Source organism: Denticeps clupeoides, chromosome 15 (assembly GCF_900700375.1).
Source record: "Denticeps clupeoides chromosome 15, fDenClu1.1, whole genome shotgun sequence".
Classification (NCBI taxonomy): Eukaryota; Metazoa; Chordata; class Actinopteri; order Clupeiformes; family Denticipitidae; genus Denticeps; species Denticeps clupeoides.
The window spans coordinates 6,628,569-6,650,769 of NC_041721.1; the positions used below are offsets into that span (position 1 = coordinate 6,628,569).

General features: G+C 40.8%; 1 protein-coding gene across 1 annotated transcript; it reads right to left on the minus strand.

Annotated features, from left to right (window-relative positions):
• Positions 1 to 1,307: 1,307 nt before the first annotated feature.
• On the minus strand, positions 1,308 to 22,032 carry dcn (decorin). The gene is made up of 8 exons (XM_028953846.1): positions 21,666 to 22,032; positions 12,913 to 13,193; positions 5,736 to 5,848; positions 4,448 to 4,661; positions 4,045 to 4,158; positions 3,841 to 3,934; positions 2,719 to 2,857; positions 1,308 to 2,617 (listed from the first exon to the last, which is right to left on the minus strand). Exons 2-8 carry the CDS (start codon positions 13,175 to 13,177, stop codon positions 2,420 to 2,422), a joined length of 1,137 nt encoding a protein of 378 aa, XP_028809679.1. The 5' UTR covers positions 13,178 to 13,193; positions 21,666 to 22,032; the 3' UTR covers positions 1,308 to 2,419.
• Between the last annotated feature and the right edge of the window lie 169 nt (positions 22,033 to 22,201).

Consider the following 22,201-nt stretch of genomic DNA (forward strand, 5'->3'; position numbering starts at 1 on the left):
GGTTGACAGCGTTCCCCTCCTGGGCGTGGACTGAGGAGGCTCGGGTTGCCGCGCCGGTGGCTTCGACGGTCATGGTTTATATCTGACACGTGAGCATGCACAAGCTTGCACACAGGTCTGTGTTCTCTCGTGTACATTAACGCATAGCGCTGTATGCATACTCACACAGACGTACCACACGGTGCCACTAGTCTCCCAAGAACAGAATGCGGGCCGAGCGTCTGCCACAGGGGGGCGTCAGGGTTCACAATGGGAACAAAGGCAGGGTGAGGTCGAGAAACAAAACCTCAAGGCCGAGATCATTTAGATCACAGTTTCACAAACCACTGAAAAATTAATCAAATTTACAAATTACAATTCATATTTCATCCAGGTGTTTTGCTAATTGTTGCTCTGTTCTGTTTTCATCCTTTGCGTCTGTTATTCTCTTTTCTTCCGAGCTTGATGTTTGCAGCCTATCACACTCTAACACAGTCATGCACCTAAAAAGTAAAAAAAGGATTTGATTTTGTAAAGAAACAAAATATTTGGAGGGGCAAGACATCTTTCAAGAAATATTTATTCTACTAATGATCACATTCTAAACTGCTGCATTGAAAGTTATTGCTGACAAAATGCGATTGTAGTTCTATGATTCAATTGACTGCTGTGGTTTTGTTGGTCATTTTTTTTTGTTCGCTTGATGAATGTATAAACCAGTGCTGTAACAGCATATTATACCCATCTTTTATACAGGGTCTGACCTTGCAGAACAGACTTGCTTGGAGTCAAAGTGTCAGTAGGGAAAGAATGGTGATCGCATACTGGTAAAATCCAAAAGTACAGCAGATGCAATAAAGAGAAGACTGTCTGTCTCAAAGATAGAAAGAAACCCTGATGGAGCCCTGATTTTTTTTTATGCTTCCAAATGGTTCATCTTAAGATCTCGTATGGGCAGCTTCCTGATTCAGGATTCTTAGATTCATTCTGATTGATCAAATTCTGTCCTTTAGTCCAGTAAAATTACCAGAGAAGAGGATAAACAGATTCTCCTGTGGAATCAAAATAGTGAAGGTCAGGCTACGGATTCCCTAAAGCTCAATGGGACCGGTCATCTGGAAGTACTACAATGCTTTGAAGCTTGTAAACTGAACTCCAGCGTCAGTATGTCCATGTTTCAAAAAGTGTGTCCTCCTGAGCTGCTCAGACCACCCAGATAGTTCTCTAGCGAGTCAAGAGGGTGACACTTCTTAAGGGTGTGCTGACACTGATTTGATTTTATTTGCTTTAGTACACCATCGTGCCGTCGTTCGGAAAATAACAAGAAGAACCTGGAAGATCAACTTTATTGCTGATATATTAAGTCAGAACTACTGTAAGTGCTTGTGCTTTAAAGCGTCGAAAGGTTTATACAGCTTTTATGTACAGCATCTATACACGTGACATTCACACTAACGTGAGTGGGTCGCCCATTCCTGTCCACCTGCTCCCACTGTTCTGCATCAGACATTAGGAAAGAAGAAAGTAATAAAAAAATACTGGATGAATAAAAATGCACACTCAGAAAAACAAAAGAAATCATTTTTTAAAAATCATGCGCATGGCCTTTGGAATTACTTTGTTGATAGTGGACATTAGATTTATTTTCGTTTTTTTAAGTAACCGTATCTTCAAGTGACTGTCTAACCAAAATTGCATGACCTGGGTCTGGTTTTGAATGATGAAAGAGAAAATTAACACCAAGACAAGAGCAAAGGCAAAAGAAATCCGAACTGGACATGGCCATTTCGGCGCACAATGTGAAAAGAAAACCGAGCATTAAAATATCCCAACAGCACAGGCTGAACTTCAGCACTACACGCTATAATATTCTACTACATTCTAGCACACAGACTCATGTAAATGACATTTCCAGATGGGATTTAACTCTTCGCTGCCTGCTCAGCAGGCTAGCTAAGCCTGCACGTCTGAGTCACAGCCATGGCTTAGGTCAAGGAAAATCTGCTAAAAGGCCAAAATTCAGATGCTTATAAATATTCAAAACTGAGAATAATTTGTGTGTATTTAATCAGTGGTCATAGAGATTCAGTTAAACTTCCAGTCATACATATAGATGCAACAATGCTGGTTTTGGGGAACTGAAGTGGAATATTAAGTTGACTACATTTGCTCTAACGTATGAGTGCCTAGCATATTGTCAAAATAATGTTCTGTGATTATGAATCTGGTGTAAAAGTACAACTTTTGGTTTAAAACAACAAAAGAATTTTAATGAGATGAGATATGAGCGGTCATTATCTGCCATATAGGATGTTTATGGAGTCACTGATGGTTGGATGGTAGGAAGGGGTTATGTGCTTTCAGATGCGTCTGCCAGACAGGAGAGGGTGGGGGGTCGGAACAGTGACACAGGCTGCTGTGGCCCCTCTGATTGGCCAGACTATTTCCTGTAGTTGCCCAGCTGAATGGCAGAGCGGTCAAAGACGCAGCGGAAGGTGATGGGCTGGACTTCCCAGTAGGGCACGGGATTGCTGAAGAGGCTGATGCCAGAATACATCGCTTTCTTTGTGTTGTAGCTCGGTGGGCAGAAATCTTCAGTTCCAATAGCAGCAATCTTGTTGCTGTGCAGATAAATCACCTGCAAAGACAACCATGGAAAAAAAACAAACAAATGTTAAACCATTTTATTTAAACCCCACCCCTAATGCAGATATGTGCCGTGGGGGCAACTGGACTCACCTGGATGTACTTGTGCTCAGGAAGGCCAGGAGGAATGACGGTGAGGGCGTTGTTGTCCAGGTGAAGCTCACGGAGGTGAGGCACATTGGCCAGGGATCCATTCTCCACAACACTGATATCATTGTAGCTCAGGCCAAGCCTGCACCCAAAAACCAATGGGGAATATGAATTAGCAAAATGTCCCAGAAACACTGAACTGCATATATAAAAAAGTCTGGCGCTCAACATATCATCAAGTCTGAAACTTACCAAAGTTAAAGTATGTGAAAGTTTGTAAGTGTGAATATTGTCTGAGAAGTATGTAATGGAAACAACCTCCTGCAATGACCCACTGGCAGAGGAAATTGGAAAGTTAACAGGAGCCATGATGTCATCCCCCCTGTATTTCTACACTGGCAAATATCCTAACAGCCATTCTACATCATTTTCATATGAACCTGTCACAAGGTCACAATAACAATTCTTTCGATTTCACAACAGTCCTTTCTGCAATACTTAATGATTCAAACTGAACCTTTGACATAGGAATTCACAGAAGTTCAGGAAGTAGTCTATAGGTAGAAGAATTTTATGTGTCCCGGTCTGAGCTCAGACTGGGGTAATTGGAGTCAAATGTTCAGTAAACTCTCCTGCCTGGCAATGTGCCCACGAGGCTGTGATAAAGTTTGTGATAGAAAAAACTGAATCCCTATAGGATAAATTGTGGTCAGTGGTTATCTAAGTATTTTCTCCTGTCTGGCCATGGATCTCCAGGAATGTGGAGAATTCCATGGTTACGATTGGATGTCTAGAGTTTAGTGTACTTCTGCAACAGTTCGACATCCAATCAGAAATGGCTAAAGTGATGAATTAGAAGTATTCTTACTAGAGGCTTTTATTTTTATCCACCAGTTGTGACCACTGAAATACTTAATAATTTATTAAACTGTTAAAAAACAAAGAAAATTCTAATTGTTATGCCCATGTGGTTTTCTTCCCCTTGACTTGTAGCTATTGCATGTGACCGCATTACCAAACCCTTTGAACTATTGCTAATATATCCACCTACATTTTATATAATTCACCTTTTGCATATTCTACCTATTAATTAGTGTACCTAACTTAACTACAATTTGTATTTACTTTGCCAGGTTTTTCAGTCCTTTCAAGCTTTCAGCCTGAACCTTGGTGATCTTGTTTCCATCCAGGTGAAGCTCAGAAAGTGAGCTGGGCAGACCTGGGAGAAGCACACGAAACAGTGAATCAAAGCAAAGTCACGATTTACATCCATATACACTACAGGGATAGGCAAAATGATGTGAATTATGTGTCATTGTGCCTGTGTACCTTTAGGGATGTCAGTAATGGCAGTATCAGATATACGGATGTAAGACACCTTCTTCAAGTCAGAGAAAGCCCCAGCATCGACGCCTGTAGTGGTCAGAGGGTTGGAGCCAAGCTCTACAGAAGACAAAAAAGGAATGTTATTAATATGAGAAATGAAGGTCTACTCAGAATATTGATTTTGCATGATAGAAATGCTGAGCTCACACAGCACTGTGCAGAGAACTTAAGTTTCAGCCATGTTTATATTAGCTGACCAGTTTGTTCTATTGTTCTAATATATGATTTCCTCACCTCACAGCACTTGATCCTTTCTCAAACTGAATTTGATTTTGTAACTTTCATGAATTGTTTACCCCTACAAAACCATAAATTAGTGTATAATGTTTAACAAAGCAGGCCTTACCCATAACAATGACATTGACCATGCCCTGGAAGGTAGCCTTCTTGATCTTAGTGATGTTGTTCTCGTGGATTCGCAACTCTTGCAAGGTCTTGGGCATGTTGGCAGGAATGTCCTTCAGCACATTCTTGGACAGGTAGAGCCTTTGCAGTTTTCCCAAAGGCATGAAGGCCTTGGCATGGATAATGGTGATCTTATTGTTCACCAGGATGAGAGTCTGTTCAGAAATACAAAAAATATAAGACATTCAGTGTATTTCAATACACAGTGTATGGATACAGACAATTCAATGTTCTCTAATATCACGTATTTGTACTGATTGATAGGCAGCATAGAGCCTATCAACAGACAAGCACATAGTGAAGAACATTCTAAACTAGTACTGCAAAACTTTGTAATGTTTTCAGGATAGGAGTTTGGTTTAATATTTATAATGCCTCTTACGTAATTTTAACTCCATCACTATAGCCTTCAGTCCAGTTAAGGACATCATGCATGTGTTGTAGGATTTTATTTCAATTTCAGGGAAACATAATACTGAATTAAACAGAATAATTATGACCACCATTGGTCTCTGTGATGATTATAATGCTGACTTTCCAATGTGTGCTAACAGGCACTGGCGCCTCAGTTATTGTGTTTGGACAGTGAGCCAAGGAGGGAGTTTTGAGTAGGACCCAGTGTGATTTTTGGAGAATTTTGTCTATTAATTGCTACTCTGCCACAGCTCCAGATTCACTGAATGTTTGGAAGTTCTTCAGCATCCATCTTAACTCCAGCAGAGTTGGTATGGCAGGCTCAGCATGCTCATTAAAGATGGATGAGGCTTTGTTTCAAGAAATGACTGATTTCATGTCTCTTCGGAAAACAGTGATTCAATTTCTCGAGATAAGAAATGGAAGAAATGCACTTGAGGCAACTGTTATCCATTTGTTTTGCTTTGTACATTAGATCATGTTCATTTGAACTCTCTGAAACAAAAAGAAAAAAGAAAACAAGTGGTTGACGTTTCAGTGGAACGCCCAAGGATAAATCAGATTTCCACTGCTGTGATCCAGCACTGGAGCAACAGACAAAGTTACAATACTCAGACGTGTGTGAAATGAACCTATAAAACGAATGTCCAGAATAAAAAAAATAACATTTATAGGTTTGTTTTTCTGCAAATGACAACATTTTGCAGAAAATCTTGCAGTATTCTTGTTGAAATGGCTGTGTGCACAGTGACTCGCATGAAAGACACGTTCAGGAAGAGAAGAAAAGAGAGAAGATGGAAGACACATGGACTTACATGAAGGCCCTTTAGAGTCTTGAAGTCATTCTCGCGGATCTCAGTGATTTTGTTGTTCTGTAGATCCAGCAGTGTTGAATCAGCAGGGATAGCTTCTGGAACATTCTTAAGGCCTGAAGAAGAGGGGAAGGAACAACTGAATCTGCAATTATAATTTATATTCATGAATAAAGGTTCAGGAACTGCACTGCCATTCAGTTGCAAATATTCTGGAGAAGAGTAAGCAAACAGACCCCATGCAGCTCAACATTTATTTATTGGAGGATCAAAATATTCAGTGTTTATGATGAAGATCTTCGTGTTCGTGCCCTTCATCTGCTGCTTATGTAGTAACAGAATACACCACCACATATTCCATTGGCCAGAATCCGGATGGCTTTTTAGTCCACTGCTGAGGCGCTGCATGACACATTTCTGACAGTTTATATATAGAGTATAGGCCAAAACTTTGGACACACCTTCTCATTCAATGTGTTTTCTTTATTTTCATGACCATTTACATTGGTAGATTCTCACTGAAGGCATCAAAACTATGAATGAACACATGTGGAGTTATGTACTTAACAAAAAAAGTGAAATAACTGAAAACATGTTTTATATTCTAATTTATTCTAAATAGCCACCATTTGGTCTGATTACTGCTTTGGACACTCTTGGCATTCTCTCGATGAGCTTCAAGAGGTCGTCACCTGAAATGCTTTTCCAACAGTCTTGAAGGAGTTCCCAGAGGTGTTTAGCATTTGTTGGCCCCTTTGCCTTCACTCTGCGGTCCAGCTCACCCCAAACCATCTCGATTGGGTTCAGGTCCGGTGACTGTGGAGTCCAGGTCTCCACTTTTTGTTAAGTACACAACTCCACATGTGTTCATTCATAGTTGTGATGCCTTCAGTGAGAATCTACCAATAAAAATGTCATGAAAATAAAGAAAACACATTGAATGAGAAGATGTGTCCCTGGAGCAACTTAGGGTTAATTCTCTTAAGTACACAATGGTAGTAAGTGGGATTTTGGGACTTCTGGTTCATAGGAGAGTGTGTTACCCACTAGGCTACTACCACCCTTTTTGTGTATGATAATAATGGCAGTAGTAGTGATATGATATGACATGATATGATGACCATAACACAGCGGCACAGTGTGAGGTAGTGAGAGATTAAAGTGCAGGGTATAATATTTCAGGGTGTAATCATCTGCAGGGTGTAATTATCTGCAGATGGTTTAAGGCTTCAGATGATTTTTCTCCCTCCCAGACTGCACATTACAATCTTAACATTAGTACTGCACTCTGATGTGCAATGACCATCTCACGTAGTCATTTGATGTATATGTATATTAATGTATGTCCTATTAGCTTTCATAATGTATGTAATCATTTACTGCAGTTCGGATGACTATGAACATATTTTGTCTTTTTTAATAGTCCAGTAATTTGAATAGACCCATTAGGAAAAAAAAGTAATACAATTTTAAACAATAATTATGTTATTCAAAATTTCATTATTCAAATCCTGTGCGCTTTCAGGCAAATTTTCAGCCAAATAATGTCTCAGACCACATATATTCACTTATATTTTGGGGCATACTTTTGCACAGAGGGGCTTATGTAGCTATGGTGGATTCGTTCACCATTAGGCCTCAATAAGCATTTTGAAATGTCTGCTTTCTTATCATTTTTACACAGTATAGGCTTTGTTTCTTCTTAATTTCTGTTTCTTAACTTAAGCATACATTTCCAATTACACTTAGACACTGGAGACACTGGTGTCCTGTGCTACCATTAATGAAGAATATTTTGAATAAAAAAAAGAAAAAAAAAAAGAAATATATATATATATATAAAAATCTACCATAATTTCAGTAGCTGTCATTGTCAGATTGGTTGACTGGGAATCAATGGTTTGATTGACACTGGTTTATTACAGTGTTGAAGACCGGGAATCAAAGGCTGGTGGGAAGTGCAGGAAAACCTAGGCTTGGTCAGACACAAGACTGGCACTGTCTGCTTTCTCAGCCACACACTAATGACAGGCCTGAACAGGAAATGGAACAAAAGTTTGTTGGACGAAACCTTATGACAAAAAGTAGTGCTGTAATCATGTCAGTTGAAGTTTCCCTTTTGCAAAAATTTGCAAAATAAGCTATTTTACAATGTACACACACTACCAGTAAAACATTTTCTACGACAAAATATGTTTTATGAATCAGATTCAGACTCTTGTTCTGTGCATTGTTATAATTATCATAACACCACATGTTAACATTGGTGAAGGAAAAGCAACAACACATACTCTGAAAAATACTGAAAAACTGTCCCCATTGTCATCTTAAGGTGGATGAGAGAAGCTAAGCGTGTCAAATGCTTCCATCACAGCAAAAAATTTAACTACTTTTGAATTGCATTTTTGAAATGATTTTGTTTACTACATAATTTCTGTTTTGTTCTATGTTTAAGAAATAGTCTCAAACAAATACCCCTAAAAAAGTGAACCTATCCACACTTTTGACTGGTATTGTCTGTATGTCATCTCATACTGAAATTTGAACTGCTGTCCATTAACTGTCTATTAACTCATGACCTCCACAGTGAATGAACGTCACGTGTAGGGTTAGTGTAAAAGCATTGTCTTTGCTTGTGAGTGGGGGTCTTGACAGTAGAAGAGACAGTAGAAGAGCTCAGAAGTCTGGAGGATTCACATCATAAGACTTCCTGGGGTTTCCCGTAAAGAAGTGGCACAAATGACCAAGACCTGGCCAATCGTGTTGCTCACACTTACTTTTAGTGCATAACAGATGTAGTAATAATCCTGTACAGCAGGAATAATGGACATTATTTAATGCTTAAGAAGACTAAATGAGTGTGGATTGGATTGGTTTATGTAATAGGACTGAATCAGACAAACAGTTATGACTAGGTAAGTACTCAGGGGAAAACCAACAGCCTTGCTGGCCCACTTATAAATCAGTAATATACACAAGTCAGCACAGACATGTATTGTCTGGCAAAATCGTTCTGTCTGTTTCTGGTACGAACAAACACTCACACAATTTATAAACTGTGCTGAGAATGTGTCTGTGTTTATAGTTCGATGATAGTAGCGGAGTGTTGAATGACGAAGACATCTTTGTTATATCTGTGCCACAAAGACAAAAGAATCCTAAGAAAGACTAAGAAAACTTTTTGGCATATAACAACATATTAGAAGGGGCAGTGGGTCTGAATTTAATTTCAAATGATAGTTGCTTCAAAAGTGAAAGTGTGAATAAGTACAAATTAGCCTTATCCCAACAATCTGTGTTAATCAATTTTCCATTGTGGAGTCTGCATCTGAAAAAGCTTATTTTGGAGAACCATCTATAGATATAGACATCATACCAGAAGCCACTGGACAACCTTTTTATGCCTATGCTACATAAACTACAATACAAACTACAATATACAATATAAACTAGTTCTTAATAGCTATTTTCATACTTAATTGTTAAAATATGCTTTTTATTTAATTACCTTTTTTTTATTATACATTTTTTATTGTTAAGTTTTTAGACAGGTTTTGAACACATCTAAGGGCCCTGCCCTCCAAGGTACACTTAGAGGATACCACAGCAATAAACAGAAGGAGACCTTCACCAACATAGGACGACTTAATTCTCTGCAGAGGTCATCCAGGCTAAATCACAGTAATCTTGAGGTTTCTGCTACACTAACTATCTGAATTCAGAGTTCCTCTGCCGTCAGTATGCAGTCCCCTATTAAAACATTCTCTCGAGCATGTCATAGTTGCAGGTTTGTTTGCTAATTGTTGCCCGCCATTGACAGCTCTCGTCACATCTACATCCTTCATGGACGTGTTTTCCCATAAAACTGTTATGCTTTCCTTCACCGAGCCAGAGGCCTTTTCATAATCAGTACGGGGCACCTTACACTCAGACACAAGTTTTGCCTTAGAAGGGCATGTCCTTTTGCGGACTTGCGTCTGCATTTGATTTAGCATTTAACTGATCATAAGTGCAGTAATGCCAAATTCTCTCTGTTGAGCATGACACTATGCATATAAACGGTCAAGCCCATACAATAGTGATTTCTTGAGTACTCTTGAGACTGTATTGTAAACATGTCTAGAAAAATGTAAGCTGGGTATATAACAGTGAGCTAAGAAAGTAATGAGATGAATTGCTGATCTTGTCTGACTCGCTCCTTCTTTCTGACTCTTACACTCCCATCTCCCTCTGCCTCCGCTATTGCCAAGGGTGTGCGATTGCCAGAAGATCTGTGGAGCAGATGCAGGCTCCAGGCTACAAGCCAGAGAAGCTGACTCTGGAGATGTGACTACAGCTCTGGCTTCCTCCCTCTGGGGGGAGATCTCGCTGGCTTGTTCTGTGAGGTAATGGAACAGCCTCTTCCAAAACATCAGTATGTCCATATATATATATTTTTGTCTCTCTTTCTCTATTGCCTTCGCAATGTTCATCTTCAAATAGAACAATATTGTGCATTATTTTAATTTAACTTAACTTTATTAACAATAAAGACACAGTTACTGAACATAGTTACTGTGCTCTTGCGACGTTTCTATTATATAATTGATGACTGAGAACCAAGATGCTGACACGAACAGTGAGGGCCAAACTGCCAGAAACTCCACACCCACTTCCAGGACAGCGGAGACACACGGCCATCACAAATTACAGGACTGAAACCTCTGCCTGTGACAATGACCTCTCCCTACCGGATGCACTGAATGACTTCTATGCATGATTTGACACACGAGGACATCCAACCCTCCTCCCAGTGATCAGCTGCTATGTCTAACCACGGAAAACTCTTTGCAGAATTAACTCAGGACAGGCTGCTGGACAAGAAAGCCTCCCTGGAAGATGCTCAGAGAATGTGCAGACCAGCGGGTAGATGCTCTCACTGACATCTTTTACATCTCACTGAGCACAGCCATTGTTACAACAGTGAACCGACAATTCATTAATTCATGATAGACTCAAAACTTTGGAGGCTGCTTGAAAGTGATTAGTTGTCACATGTGACACACTACAGCACAGCACCCAGTGCATACAGTGAAATGTGTCCTCTGCATTTACGATAAACCATCCCCAGAGGGAGCAGTGGGCAACCATGGAAGGCACCTGGGGAGCTGTCTGTGGTTGTGGTTTCCTCAATGGTTGTTGTTGTTGTTGTTACTTTCCTCAGTGGCACCTTGGCAGTTGTGTATTTGAACCGCCAAGGGCAGTGGTGGCCTAGCGGTTAAAGACGTGGCCCTGTAATCAGAAGGTTGCTGAGCCGCCAATGTGCCACTGAGCAAAGCTCAGTGTCCTCACACACTGCTCCCCAGGCGCCTGTCATGGCTGGCCACTGCCCACAAAGGGAGATGGTTAAAAGCTGAGGAGACATTTCTTTGTGTCAACGTGTGCTGTTCAGCAAGGTTTTTCAATCACTTGACTTAACAATAGCCCTTTTCCATAGAAATCCACTAAAGGCACCTTGGGACCACCCCTGCAAGCATGCAGCACTTAAGCTGAATAAATAAATCTTATGCAATTGAATAAGTTACAATTAAACCTTTCAGCATTATTTTGGCACTGACAACAAACCACAATATTTTCATTCCACTTCAGCACTACTCCTATGTATTGTCTAATTCAATGACAAAAACTTTTCAATGGGTCTTGTAAAAGTGGACAGACCAATTTCCACTAAACTACTCTCCTGTCTGGGAAAACAGTCCTGTGGCAAATACCTCCTCCTTGTAGATGTGAGTTAGGTCTGCATCCTGCGTGGAGTTTTAAAGTGGTTTAGGAAAAGTGACCTGATGAAGGGCCGATCAAACATGCTTTATACTTTGTACAATGTTTAACCTCATTATGAAGCCTGACTGACATAATGAAGTCTTCAATGACAGTCACGAATGTCTCCAAACAACAACAGCAACAATATCCACTTGGGTGACATTGCAGCCTATAGGTGGCTCTCTAACTGGCCTAAAATTAGGAAGTACACACAGAGTGACACACATTTTTATTTATTTAATGTATTTCTGAATACATTTTTGGTTAAATTAATCACAGAAATGTATATGCTATGTAAATGTAAATTACATTCTAAGACTACAAAATGCTATGTCCACAATTTAAATTTCAGATCATTTAAATTTACATCCTGTCAACGCATTACATGTATAGTGTTGCCAGTGACCTGATGGTTTCAGCCCAAAAATGTGCCAAAACACACACAAAACTGAATTCTGAATTCAGATTCTTGAATGTGGCAAGCGTGTCATGATTCAATTCTGGCAAGTCTTTTATAGTGTTTCTAAAACCTCTCCTCAAATGCAGTACAAGATGTTTCCGCACATATTATACCCAGCAGTCGTGACACAAGCTCTCCTTTACTACTTAGTCCTGTTACTCATGGTCCTGGCTGCCGGAGAGCCAGCCAACCACGACATCCAGTCACACACTCTCACCTTGGGTCAATTTAGAGTTCCAGTCCACCTAGTGTACATGCCTTTGGACAGCGGGAGGAAACCGGAGAACCCAGATGAAACGCACACCAACATGCAAACTCGGCCTCTTTGCTAACCACTGTGCCACAGTATGGCTTGTTAAATAAAACTGAGATCAGGGGTCAATTTCAGTGTGAAGAAATATTATTGTTTTATTTTGTTGATGTTTAAGGACCCGCCCAAAGGAGAACACTTTTGTCTAAAACAGGTTTTTGGTTCTTAAGAATCCTTAAGAATTAAGAAAATAATCGTTCTGGATCTGCTCAACGTCGTTTCCATAGGGATGCAAGGCCAGGTTGGCTAGAAATTGTGTGATTAAGCCTTACAAAAGAGTAATATTACAATTTGCCACACTGTAGATGAACACAGTGTTAGTAAGGAAGAACATTACGAGATGGATTCAAGACATGCTTTATGTCACTCAGCCACTGGGAATGCATGTGACAGTATATTTCTTGGTTTCAGTGCCAAGTCCGGGTAAATGGGAAGGGTTGCGTCAGGAAGAGCATTTGCCATTGCCAAGCAATTATGAGAACAACATTGCATTGTGGAGCAGGAGCAGCCGAATGGAGGCGACTACATTCTTTATCAATTTACATATTACAATATCCATGTTTTGAATGATAAATAACCAATTGGTAATAGCAGCAGTTTGTGGATCTTACCTAGATCCGAACACTGCACAACACGCAGGTGGCACTGGCACCTAAAGGGGCACACTGGTCCTTCAGGTCTGACGGGCTCAAAGGGTGCTATACTGGGTTCCTGGGGTTTTGGGAAGAACACAGATGGATCCTTTGGTATGACAGGTGGGGTTGGGGCATCACCGGAGCTCTCATCCTCCATCATGAAGTCCAGGAAGCCTGTTTGTTGAAATGGCAGTGCCCAGCACGCCGATACCAGGAGAAGGGAAAGGCAGACGGATCTCATGGTGCACTTGTGGAGCCTGTTAAGACACAGAGGGCAGAGGTAAATGCTACAGATCAGTCCTGGAAAACTACAGGGTTTTTGCCTTATTTGTCACACTTTATTCAAGAGACAAATATCATGCTTTTTGAGTGATTTGTCTGGTATAAATGGAAGACCCTGTACAACACCTGACTCAAATTTCAGAAACACCCTTCAAAAACTACACCATACTATTTGACATTCTTTATTAGCCTGGGAAGAGTGGAATATACTATTGTTAGAGCTCTGGAAGATTTGATAGCAGCATGACAATCAAATGGACAGTCCACTTGCAAATAAAGTCTGTATAATGTAAATTTGTATTCTCTGAATATCATGAACCAGTGAATGATTGTGAATTTGTTCATTAGAAAGTGAAAGATGCCATAGTAGCATGTACTATGTAACATGCCATATGGCAATGTTACTGATCGATTGTGCTTGGACACTTTCCCAGTGAGACTAGGCAATATTATTTTGGGTAGTAGATGCCTAGTGGGTAACACACTCGCCTATAAACCAGAAGACCCAGGTTCCAATCCCACTTACTACCATTGTGTCCCTGAGCAAGACACTTAACCATAAGTTGCTGCAGGGGGGGGACTGTCCCTGTAACTACTGATTGTAAGTCACCCTGGATAAGGGCGTCTGATGAATGCTGTAAATTTCTATGTGATGGATATTTATTGTATTAGCATCTTATTAACATCATCGAATCCCAGTGCATGCAGCATATCAGCTGTGGAGTTTGTCAAGCCGGTAAGTTAAGAGTGTATACAGATTCTTAAACACAATTTTTATTTGACCATACTGAGACATTGATAGTTATGGTGCTTTTTACAGCTTATTGTGAACTGGGATCTGTGCCATTACTTTACTTTTATCCAAAGCGACTTACAAGAGAAAGTCATCAGCAATTCTCATTTGGTTTCTATAGATTTTGAGTTACAAAACTAAGAGCCCTGGATGAAAATTCTTTTTTTTTTTTTATTTTGTGCAGTGTGTTTTCAACTGCTTCTTAAAGGTGGTAGTAGTCTCGGCTAGTCGAATGGAGCAGCCAGGTACATTAAGGTGTGCAGAGTATGTCCTCATGTCAAATAATTTGCCTGTTGCTAACATATTGTTGACCTGATTCCCAAGTGTGTGGTTTTTCAATATTATATATATTCATGAAAACGTTCTAAGCTTCTCTCACCCACACACTTTTGTTTGGATTCTTCTCATACCAGCAAAAGGGTGATGCAAAGTTTGGAATTTCCAGGATTTTTTTCCCAAATCAGCTTGTTTCTCCAAGCACACCAATTTTTACTTAAACCTTACATAGAAAAAAGCAAAAGAGCCACCTCTGTACGCAACATTCCCAAAATACTGTATCACAGTGTTTAGCCAGTCGTTTCACAGTGAGTTGTAGCTCTGAAAATATTTAGCTTATGACCAGCATTAAAAACAATGTAACAGGTACTTTTATTCCTAAAATATATATCATTGACTGTCATCCACTGACAATTCTGCAAACACAGAGAAAGAGAGGATATGAACAGTACTAGACTGAGGATATAACAGTTTTAACCCATTCCTTGAACTCTATTGGCATATGCTTAAAAAAAAAGTTACTTGTAGTTGTCGCTACTTTACCTTAAACAAAAATTTAACCAGCGCTGCTTTGCACTTTAATTGCAATTGTGCAACACACTTGCTCCTGCACACTACACACTATTTCATACATAAGACACTTTGTTCAATGTAATCTCAAAGTACTATTGGGTAATTGAAAATACTTAAACACGCACCTGAACACAAAATCAGATACAAAAACTGTCACTTAAGCCATTTTGAGAACTTTGCAAGCATGGAAGGAGGGAGGACTAGAGGCAGAGGTAGAGGAAGACCAAGACAGGTCTTATATTTATGATGGCATAAGAACGACTTTGGTGGACCACATCATAAACCATGGCCTGACTATGAGGTAAGATGGGCGAAGAGTCTAAGCCGTTTCATCCATAGTAAGGACATTCCGACTGATAAACAGGTATATCTACCTATACGGAATCTAGAGTATATACAGTACTGTATCATATCACATTGCAGCTCCTTTATGAACAAATGTGGTAGTTTTGGGAACTTGTTGAGATGTGTACTGTGTATGATATATACAGTAAATTAAAGTATATACAGCACCATAAAAACGAATAACAATTTGAGGTTGCATTTTTCTACAGAAGACCTAGAAGGCTAGAAGACCTGCTTGGGGTGGACGCAAACACCTGTGCACCCAACAACAGGAACTTTCTTTTGTGAGCCGATTCAGAGCAAACAATGCAATCCATCTCCAAGCTACTTCAACAAATACTTGAAGATAGTGAAGTATTCAACAACATAAATTGAGTAAGCATTAGCACTATCAGACGCATCTTGGTAAAGATGAATATTTACAATAAAGTGCGCAGTCTGGTAACAGCTGAATATATGCTATTGGATCAGTAATAGATAGATATGGTAATGTATTAAAAAGTATTCAGATCCCCTTAAATGTTTTACTCTTTGTTGTAGTGCAGCCATTTGCTATTCATTTTCCCCTCATCAATGTACACACAGCACACAGTGTGGAGAAAACCAGGCACTGCTCATCACCTGTCCAATACAGTCCCAACAGTGAAGCATGGTGGTGGCAGCATCATGCTGTGGGGAGTTTTGCAGCTGCAGGGACATCGTGACTGGTTACAATCAAGGGAAAGATGAATGTGGCCAAGTACAGGGATATACTGGGCAAAAACCTTCTCCAGAGTGCTCTGAACCTCAGAATGGTCTGAAGACAATTACCCTAAGCACACAGCTATCGCTGGAGAAGGTTTGTTCTTGAATGGCCCTGCACCACACTGAGAATCAAGGCTTCATAGCAATCCTTTCAGCTCTTCTGCTCTTTTATGTTTTGTTTTTTGTGTGTGTGTGTTGCACTATGGTCATCCTTTCACTGTGTTCTGTGCAGATTTGACAGTAAAATTGAACTTGACCCTCGCTTAAAGACATATTTATATCCTTTGTTTAGTACAGTAGGTAAAATAAAATAAAATTACAAATGTACCGTAATAATCAAAATGTCACAACCGTCAAGGCCCTTACAACAAGCCATAATAAAGCATACACATACCAGAGGCTGTAAAGATATATCAGTAAAAGTGTAAAAGTATTGGGCAGGATCACATGTGTGACAGACAGATTGCTGGGTATGTGACTGTCAGCCTGGTCTCGTTCTCTGGGTCACCGAGTTCGTGAAAGAGAACAGAGACGGCCCTGCTGTGCTGTCTGGAGAACCACGTAAATGTGTGTTTTCCTTAAAATGATCAATATTTTTTCTGCCACATACGAGGCATTTAACTGACCCTTTATCCAGAGTAACCTACAGTAGTTACAAGCTCAGAGAAGCACAAGCACATAAGAAATTTCAAAGCCCTTGAGTCCATCAAGGTCACCTGGAGGAAGTTGAGCTATCTAAACCAATATTTAGAATAATACTTTATTCTTGTTGGTATGGACTAAACCGTGTTTAGTGTAAAGTACAAGTGTAATCATTGTTCTCAATAGTTCAGTGAATGGCATGTAGATACTTACATGCACTGATCTGTACAGAATAACTTGAGTTTATAGTTCACAAGCTTTGTGAGATACCAGATCATGACATAATTATATGTGAGTTGTTTTATAATATAGAAAATGCCCAATATATATTAGAAAAAACAGTAATCCACACCAGAATAGAACCAAAGTAATGTATATGCTCAGCCATAGTTGTCTTTGTTCAACAACTATTAATGCTATAAATAGATTTTACAAATTAAGGAACTTCTACAAAATGATTCATATCAGATTGTTATTTTATTAACATGGACATATGGACCCCACAAAATTTCATACAACACACATGCACACATAAACACTGGGTCTCCTCATTTTATGTACACAATTCGACTTTTTTGTTATTACAGTTGGACATTGAAGGGTCCCACCTGCCGGGAGGGTCTTTCTGTGGCCCCATAAAGTAGGAAATCCACTTTGTGCTCATATGAACAACGTGGCGTGAACATGACAGCAAAGAGCACATCATTCTTTCTCTTTCACCGACTACTCGTATTTCTTAGACAGTTATTACACTGACCACATCTTAAAATCTACTGTTTCATTTATCGTACCATAATGTTCCTTCAACTCCATTCTGTGGAGCCTATGATGCAGACTAATTGCAGACTCTCTTTACCTTCATGGCTGTTTTTCACGGTACTGTCATCGTCATAAGTAACTTTATGCTCATTAAATTTGTGAAGGAAAACAAATGCTGAACATAGGAACTGTTTCAGAACTAAACTCATAGTCCCTCATAGTCTCTCTGACAAATAACTGACTTTACACAAAAGTTATTCATTTGTGATCTGAAAATAATTGTCAGATTTTAATGAGATAAGATTTCATTCGTTTGGGGCATTGAACCCTGTGATCTTCAACCACCACAAATATGTCAGAGTGTGCATGTATGTTATTTCAGTAAATATTAGAGTAAAGTAAGATAAGACAAAAGCTAAGATGATTCTTTATTAGTGCCCCATTTGGAAACTTGCAGAAAGTAGACCATACAAGATAAACTATAAATAAATAAATAAATAAATAAATAAATAAATAAATAAATAGCTCACAGAATATGCCTACTGAATAATATAAAAAAGTTCAACATACAACAAAAAAATGCAACAAATGGTAGCATCTTGGGGTCACAAGGTCCACAAACCAACCATCAGGCACTATCTACATGCCAACAAGCTGTTTGGGAGGCATGCACTCACAATCATAAATGCAAACGTCTGGTGTTTGCTAAGCAGTACTGGGGCTTCAACTGGGACTGTGCGATTTGGTCAAATGAGACCAAGATAGGGCTTTTTGGCAACCAACACTCTATGTGGGTCTGGTGGAACACAAAAGATGAGTATGCAGAAAAGCACCTCCTTCCCACTGTGAAGTATGGGGGAGGATAGGTGATGCTGTGGCCCTAGGAACCTTGCTAGGGTTCATGGCATCATGAATGTTTTGAAACAGCAGGACATTTTAAAGCAAAATCTGGTTGCATCTGTCCAAAATCTGAAGGTGGGTCGTCACTGGGACTTTCAGCAAGGTAATGACCCAAAATATGTGGCCAAATCTACACAGAAGTGGTTCACCAGACACAGAACTAGACAAGCTCCTCCCATAGCCATCTCAGACTTCAGACCTCAACCTCATTGAAAACTTGTGGAGTGAGTGCTGAGGAGAGGAGCCGTGTTGCTGGATGATTTAGATAGATTGTGCAAAGAGGAATGGTTGAATATTTCTCTTTCTGTTTTCTCCCATCTTCTCAGATCAGGCCTGATAGAAGATTAGATGCTTTTTTTAGGTGCTTGACAAAAGGGGTTCGTACAGGGGTGCTTATACTTGTGGCACACATGATTTGATGTAAAAGAGTTATTTCTTAATATGGGACTATTTTCCCCACTAAATAAATGCACTTGAATTAAAGGTTGTATTTTCCTCTTATTTTTTCATTGTGGGGCTATATTACTTAAAAAAAATGAATTTATTAGAAGATAAAGAGAAGATCTTATAATTATGGAGGCCAGTGAATATGTACACATATTGCACATAAGAAAAACGGAACTGGCCTTCTGGATGTGTGTGTTTGTTAGTGTATGTATGTATGTATGTGTGGTCAGCTGTTGGCAGGAAAGACCAGCCTGCCACTGAAGGAGCTGCTCAGTGCTGTCAGGGTCTCCTGCATGATGTGGGAGATGTTGTCACTCACCACCTCCCCCGGGTATAGTATAACTACAGGTCACAAGCAATTATGAATGTTTTCGCCAGGATCGTAAATGAATTTTGTACAGTTAGATTTGAAATGTCGATGTCACCACAGAATCCACCTTGAATTGACCTGCAACTTTTCAATGCTTCTACACAACTTTTGGGATGTTTTGGATGTCAGATATGCGCCATCAGCATAAATAGATGGTGTGTGTGTGTGTGTGTGTGTGTGTGTGTGTGCATCTGTTTATTTGCAAACTGCTCCTCGTTGGACTGAGCAGTCTGTCCATAAATACGGTGTTAGCGCCTGAGCATCAGAAGATAAATGTCCTCATTTGGCAATCATTCTTCTGCACTCTCTGCCGGTGAAAAGGAATGTTCATCCGTCCCCTCCAAACATAATTAATATTCATTAAAGTGAAGCAGGGGCCGTGATTTGAAAATCTGTTGGTTGTGGAACAGTAGTGTTGTGATGTTTAATGGGCTCCATCCTCACATCTGAGTTATGAAAGGCTGTGAGGTCAGTGAATGCAGGGCACTTTTCATCCATACTTTCAGCGTGAGTGTGTGTATATGTGTGTGTATTTAGGCTCTATGTCATCATTGACAAGGTCGTTTTGGACCAGCGCTGGTTCATCCATTTATCCACTTCAGATGTCCAGCAGGTAACTTTTCACCTCTTTTCATCACAGGCTCTCATTCCCTTAAGTCCTCCCGCCATTCCCAGCCACCCCCAGATTGTGTCTCTGCAGTTTGTCACATCTGGTTTCAGCTTTCTCCACAGGCAGACAGAGTGGGGCTGACACTTCCTGTACATAACCCCCTCCATCCCGCCCCAACACACACACACAATTCCTCACACAGATTGTCCAGAGTAGAAGCTCCTATGAACACACGCCTTTACTTTTTCTGGATTCTTCTATCCACTGTAATTACCATGCAGGTCATAAGCAGGCCTTTCTTTCGTTCTTTCTCTTGTTTCTCACACTTATCTGCCCCTGGGGTCTCTGTCTCCAGAGGAGCTGACGGAAATCATTCTGGGGGAGGTATTTACGGGGCTATGGGACATTTACAGCATGTCTGTCCCTTTTAAACACGTCGACAGTCCAGTGTGTTGTTGCAAAGCCCAGACCCAAACATTCTCACTTATCCGTTTAACGGTTTTATCAAATGTTTTGCAGGTCAGTCAAGAGCTCATCACAACTATTAAAATCTTAAAAACTGGCCGGCACACTTAAAATGGCTTCTGACCACTTTTGCAGAAACCAGAGGACTATTAAGCAACATCACCCACAGCCTCTTTTGAGTCAGTCCAGTCAAAGCACTTATATAAAAAAAAAGAAAACTACTGAATCAGTCATGCCAGTTTTGGACCTTTTCGTTGTTAAATCACATAAGACATGGTTGCACAATAGCAGAACGGGGAAGAGACCAATAATAATATCCACAGCTGCATTATATTCCCTAATGTGGACCCCAGCTCTCTTTCTTTAAGGAATGCACATTTCCCCCTCATCGTTTGTGGTTAAACGTTCTGTTTTTGCCAAGTGTCCCCCCCGGCCGGGTTGGGTAACAGCTCTGTTTGAGCCAAATGACCTTGATGTAGTGCCTCCTTCTGTCTGATCCCATCCCTAGACCAGCCAAATTAATATTAGTCTCTGTCTGCTTGTAATGGTGGGAGTGTTGGAGGTAGTCTGGATGTTTGTGGTGGGTTGCTGGGAAGTCTCCAGTCACATTTGCCTGTATGTGTGTGTGTGTGTGTGTGTGTGTGTGTGTGTGTTTGGTGTCATTAAGGTTTCATGGGTGCCAGGTACCGTATTTCTTCTTTCTTTGTTTAGATCAAAGCAACCCTTAGCAACTCCGGGACCCCGGAGAGACCCCTAGAATGTGAATTGGCATGAAAATGTATCTTGTGCGTTTGCAAAGCCTGAGAACGTCAAGTCGATGTGAAGCAGGCCTGATAGGAGGCGATAAGTTCTCTCTCTGTTTTCTGTCCTCTATGCTCCCCAGACCTCCTACTTCCAGCACCACCCTACTCCAAATTTTCTACTTTGACTTAAGGGGCAAAATCACAATGTAAAAAATTGGTTGTAGTAAGAGAAAAACGAACAAGGGCAGTAGCCCAAAAAAGGGGTCAGAAATGGATCATATTTGACATCCCTGCTCCTCTTTCACAGTCCTCAGTGCCCTTTTCCTCCAAAACTTGCAGGAAAGCCAAGACAGTAGAAACAGCAAAGGAACGTATAAAACACACACGTGCGTTAACAAACCAGCCGAAGCAACCGGCTGCCACACCTCCTATCTGGTTGGCACCCGGTTTAACACAGTGTGGCACCCCCACCGTCCCGCCTCCCCTCCTGGAAACGTCTCTCACATTATCCTTCCAACTACACCTCCAGACCTGCCAATTGCTTTTTAAAAAACACCCATGTCATGGCATTAAAAGCAATATGATAAGACACATCAAGAAACAGCAGATGATCCCGACATCCGACTCCCCATCGTGCTCAGCCTGTGCTCCAGCTGACCAGTGGCGGTTCCCCGCTCAGACCTCCACCACGCGTGCCGCAGCCCAAGCCGCAAATCTAGCAGCACGAACCGCGGCGGACCCCACCCCCAATTATCAGCGTCCTAATGCGAGGCTGCCTACCTGTGCTCAGCTGAGAGAGGAGAGGCGCTGAAGAGGGTCTCCCCCAAAAAATCCGCAGGGATTGCTCAGTGAGCGGCGCAGAAGGCCGAGGGCTAATTGCACTGAGGAAGCGTGTAGCCAAGACCAAGCAGGTGTGTTCTGTTACAGCAGGAGGAGGAGGAGGAAGGGGCAGCGAAAGCCCAAGAGAGAGAGAGAGAGAGGGAGAGAGGGAGACAGAGGGAGGGGTCTGGTGTCTCTTAAACGAGGCACTTTAAGAACAGAGGAGAAGTTCTCGCCCTGTTCCAACAAGCAGTGGGAGACAAGAAAAAGGAGACAAAAACAGGGAAGGAGTGCAGTGAAAGAGAGAGAAATGGAGGCTGAAACCTCAAGTCAGTGCTGGCCAACCTCCACAGTGTGTCATCTGGAAATGATAGGTTCTCCTGCGCCCTTATTCCAAAAAAACCAAACCTCCCTCCTTCTTCATCTCCCACCCCTGCTCTCCTTCTCATCCTCGGCTTCTCCCGCTCCTATTGTTCCTCTGGTAATTACACCGGCGG

What these genes read in the sequence shown, in the direction of transcription:
- dcn (XM_028953846.1), bottom strand. Translation starts at nt 13,177, where the DNA reads ATGAGATCCGTCTGCCTTTCCCTTCTCCTGGTATCGGCGTGCTGGGCA. An exon ending in GGTCAATGTCATTGTTATGG is followed by an intron (nt 4,159 to 4,447) that starts GTAAGGCCTGCT and finishes TGTCTTCTGTAG; the next exon opens with AGCTTGGCTCCAACCCTCTG. An exon ending in GGACTGAAAAACCTGGCAAA is followed by an intron (nt 2,858 to 3,840) that starts GTAAATACAAAT and finishes TTTTGGGTGCAG; the next exon opens with GCTTGGCCTGAGCTACAATG.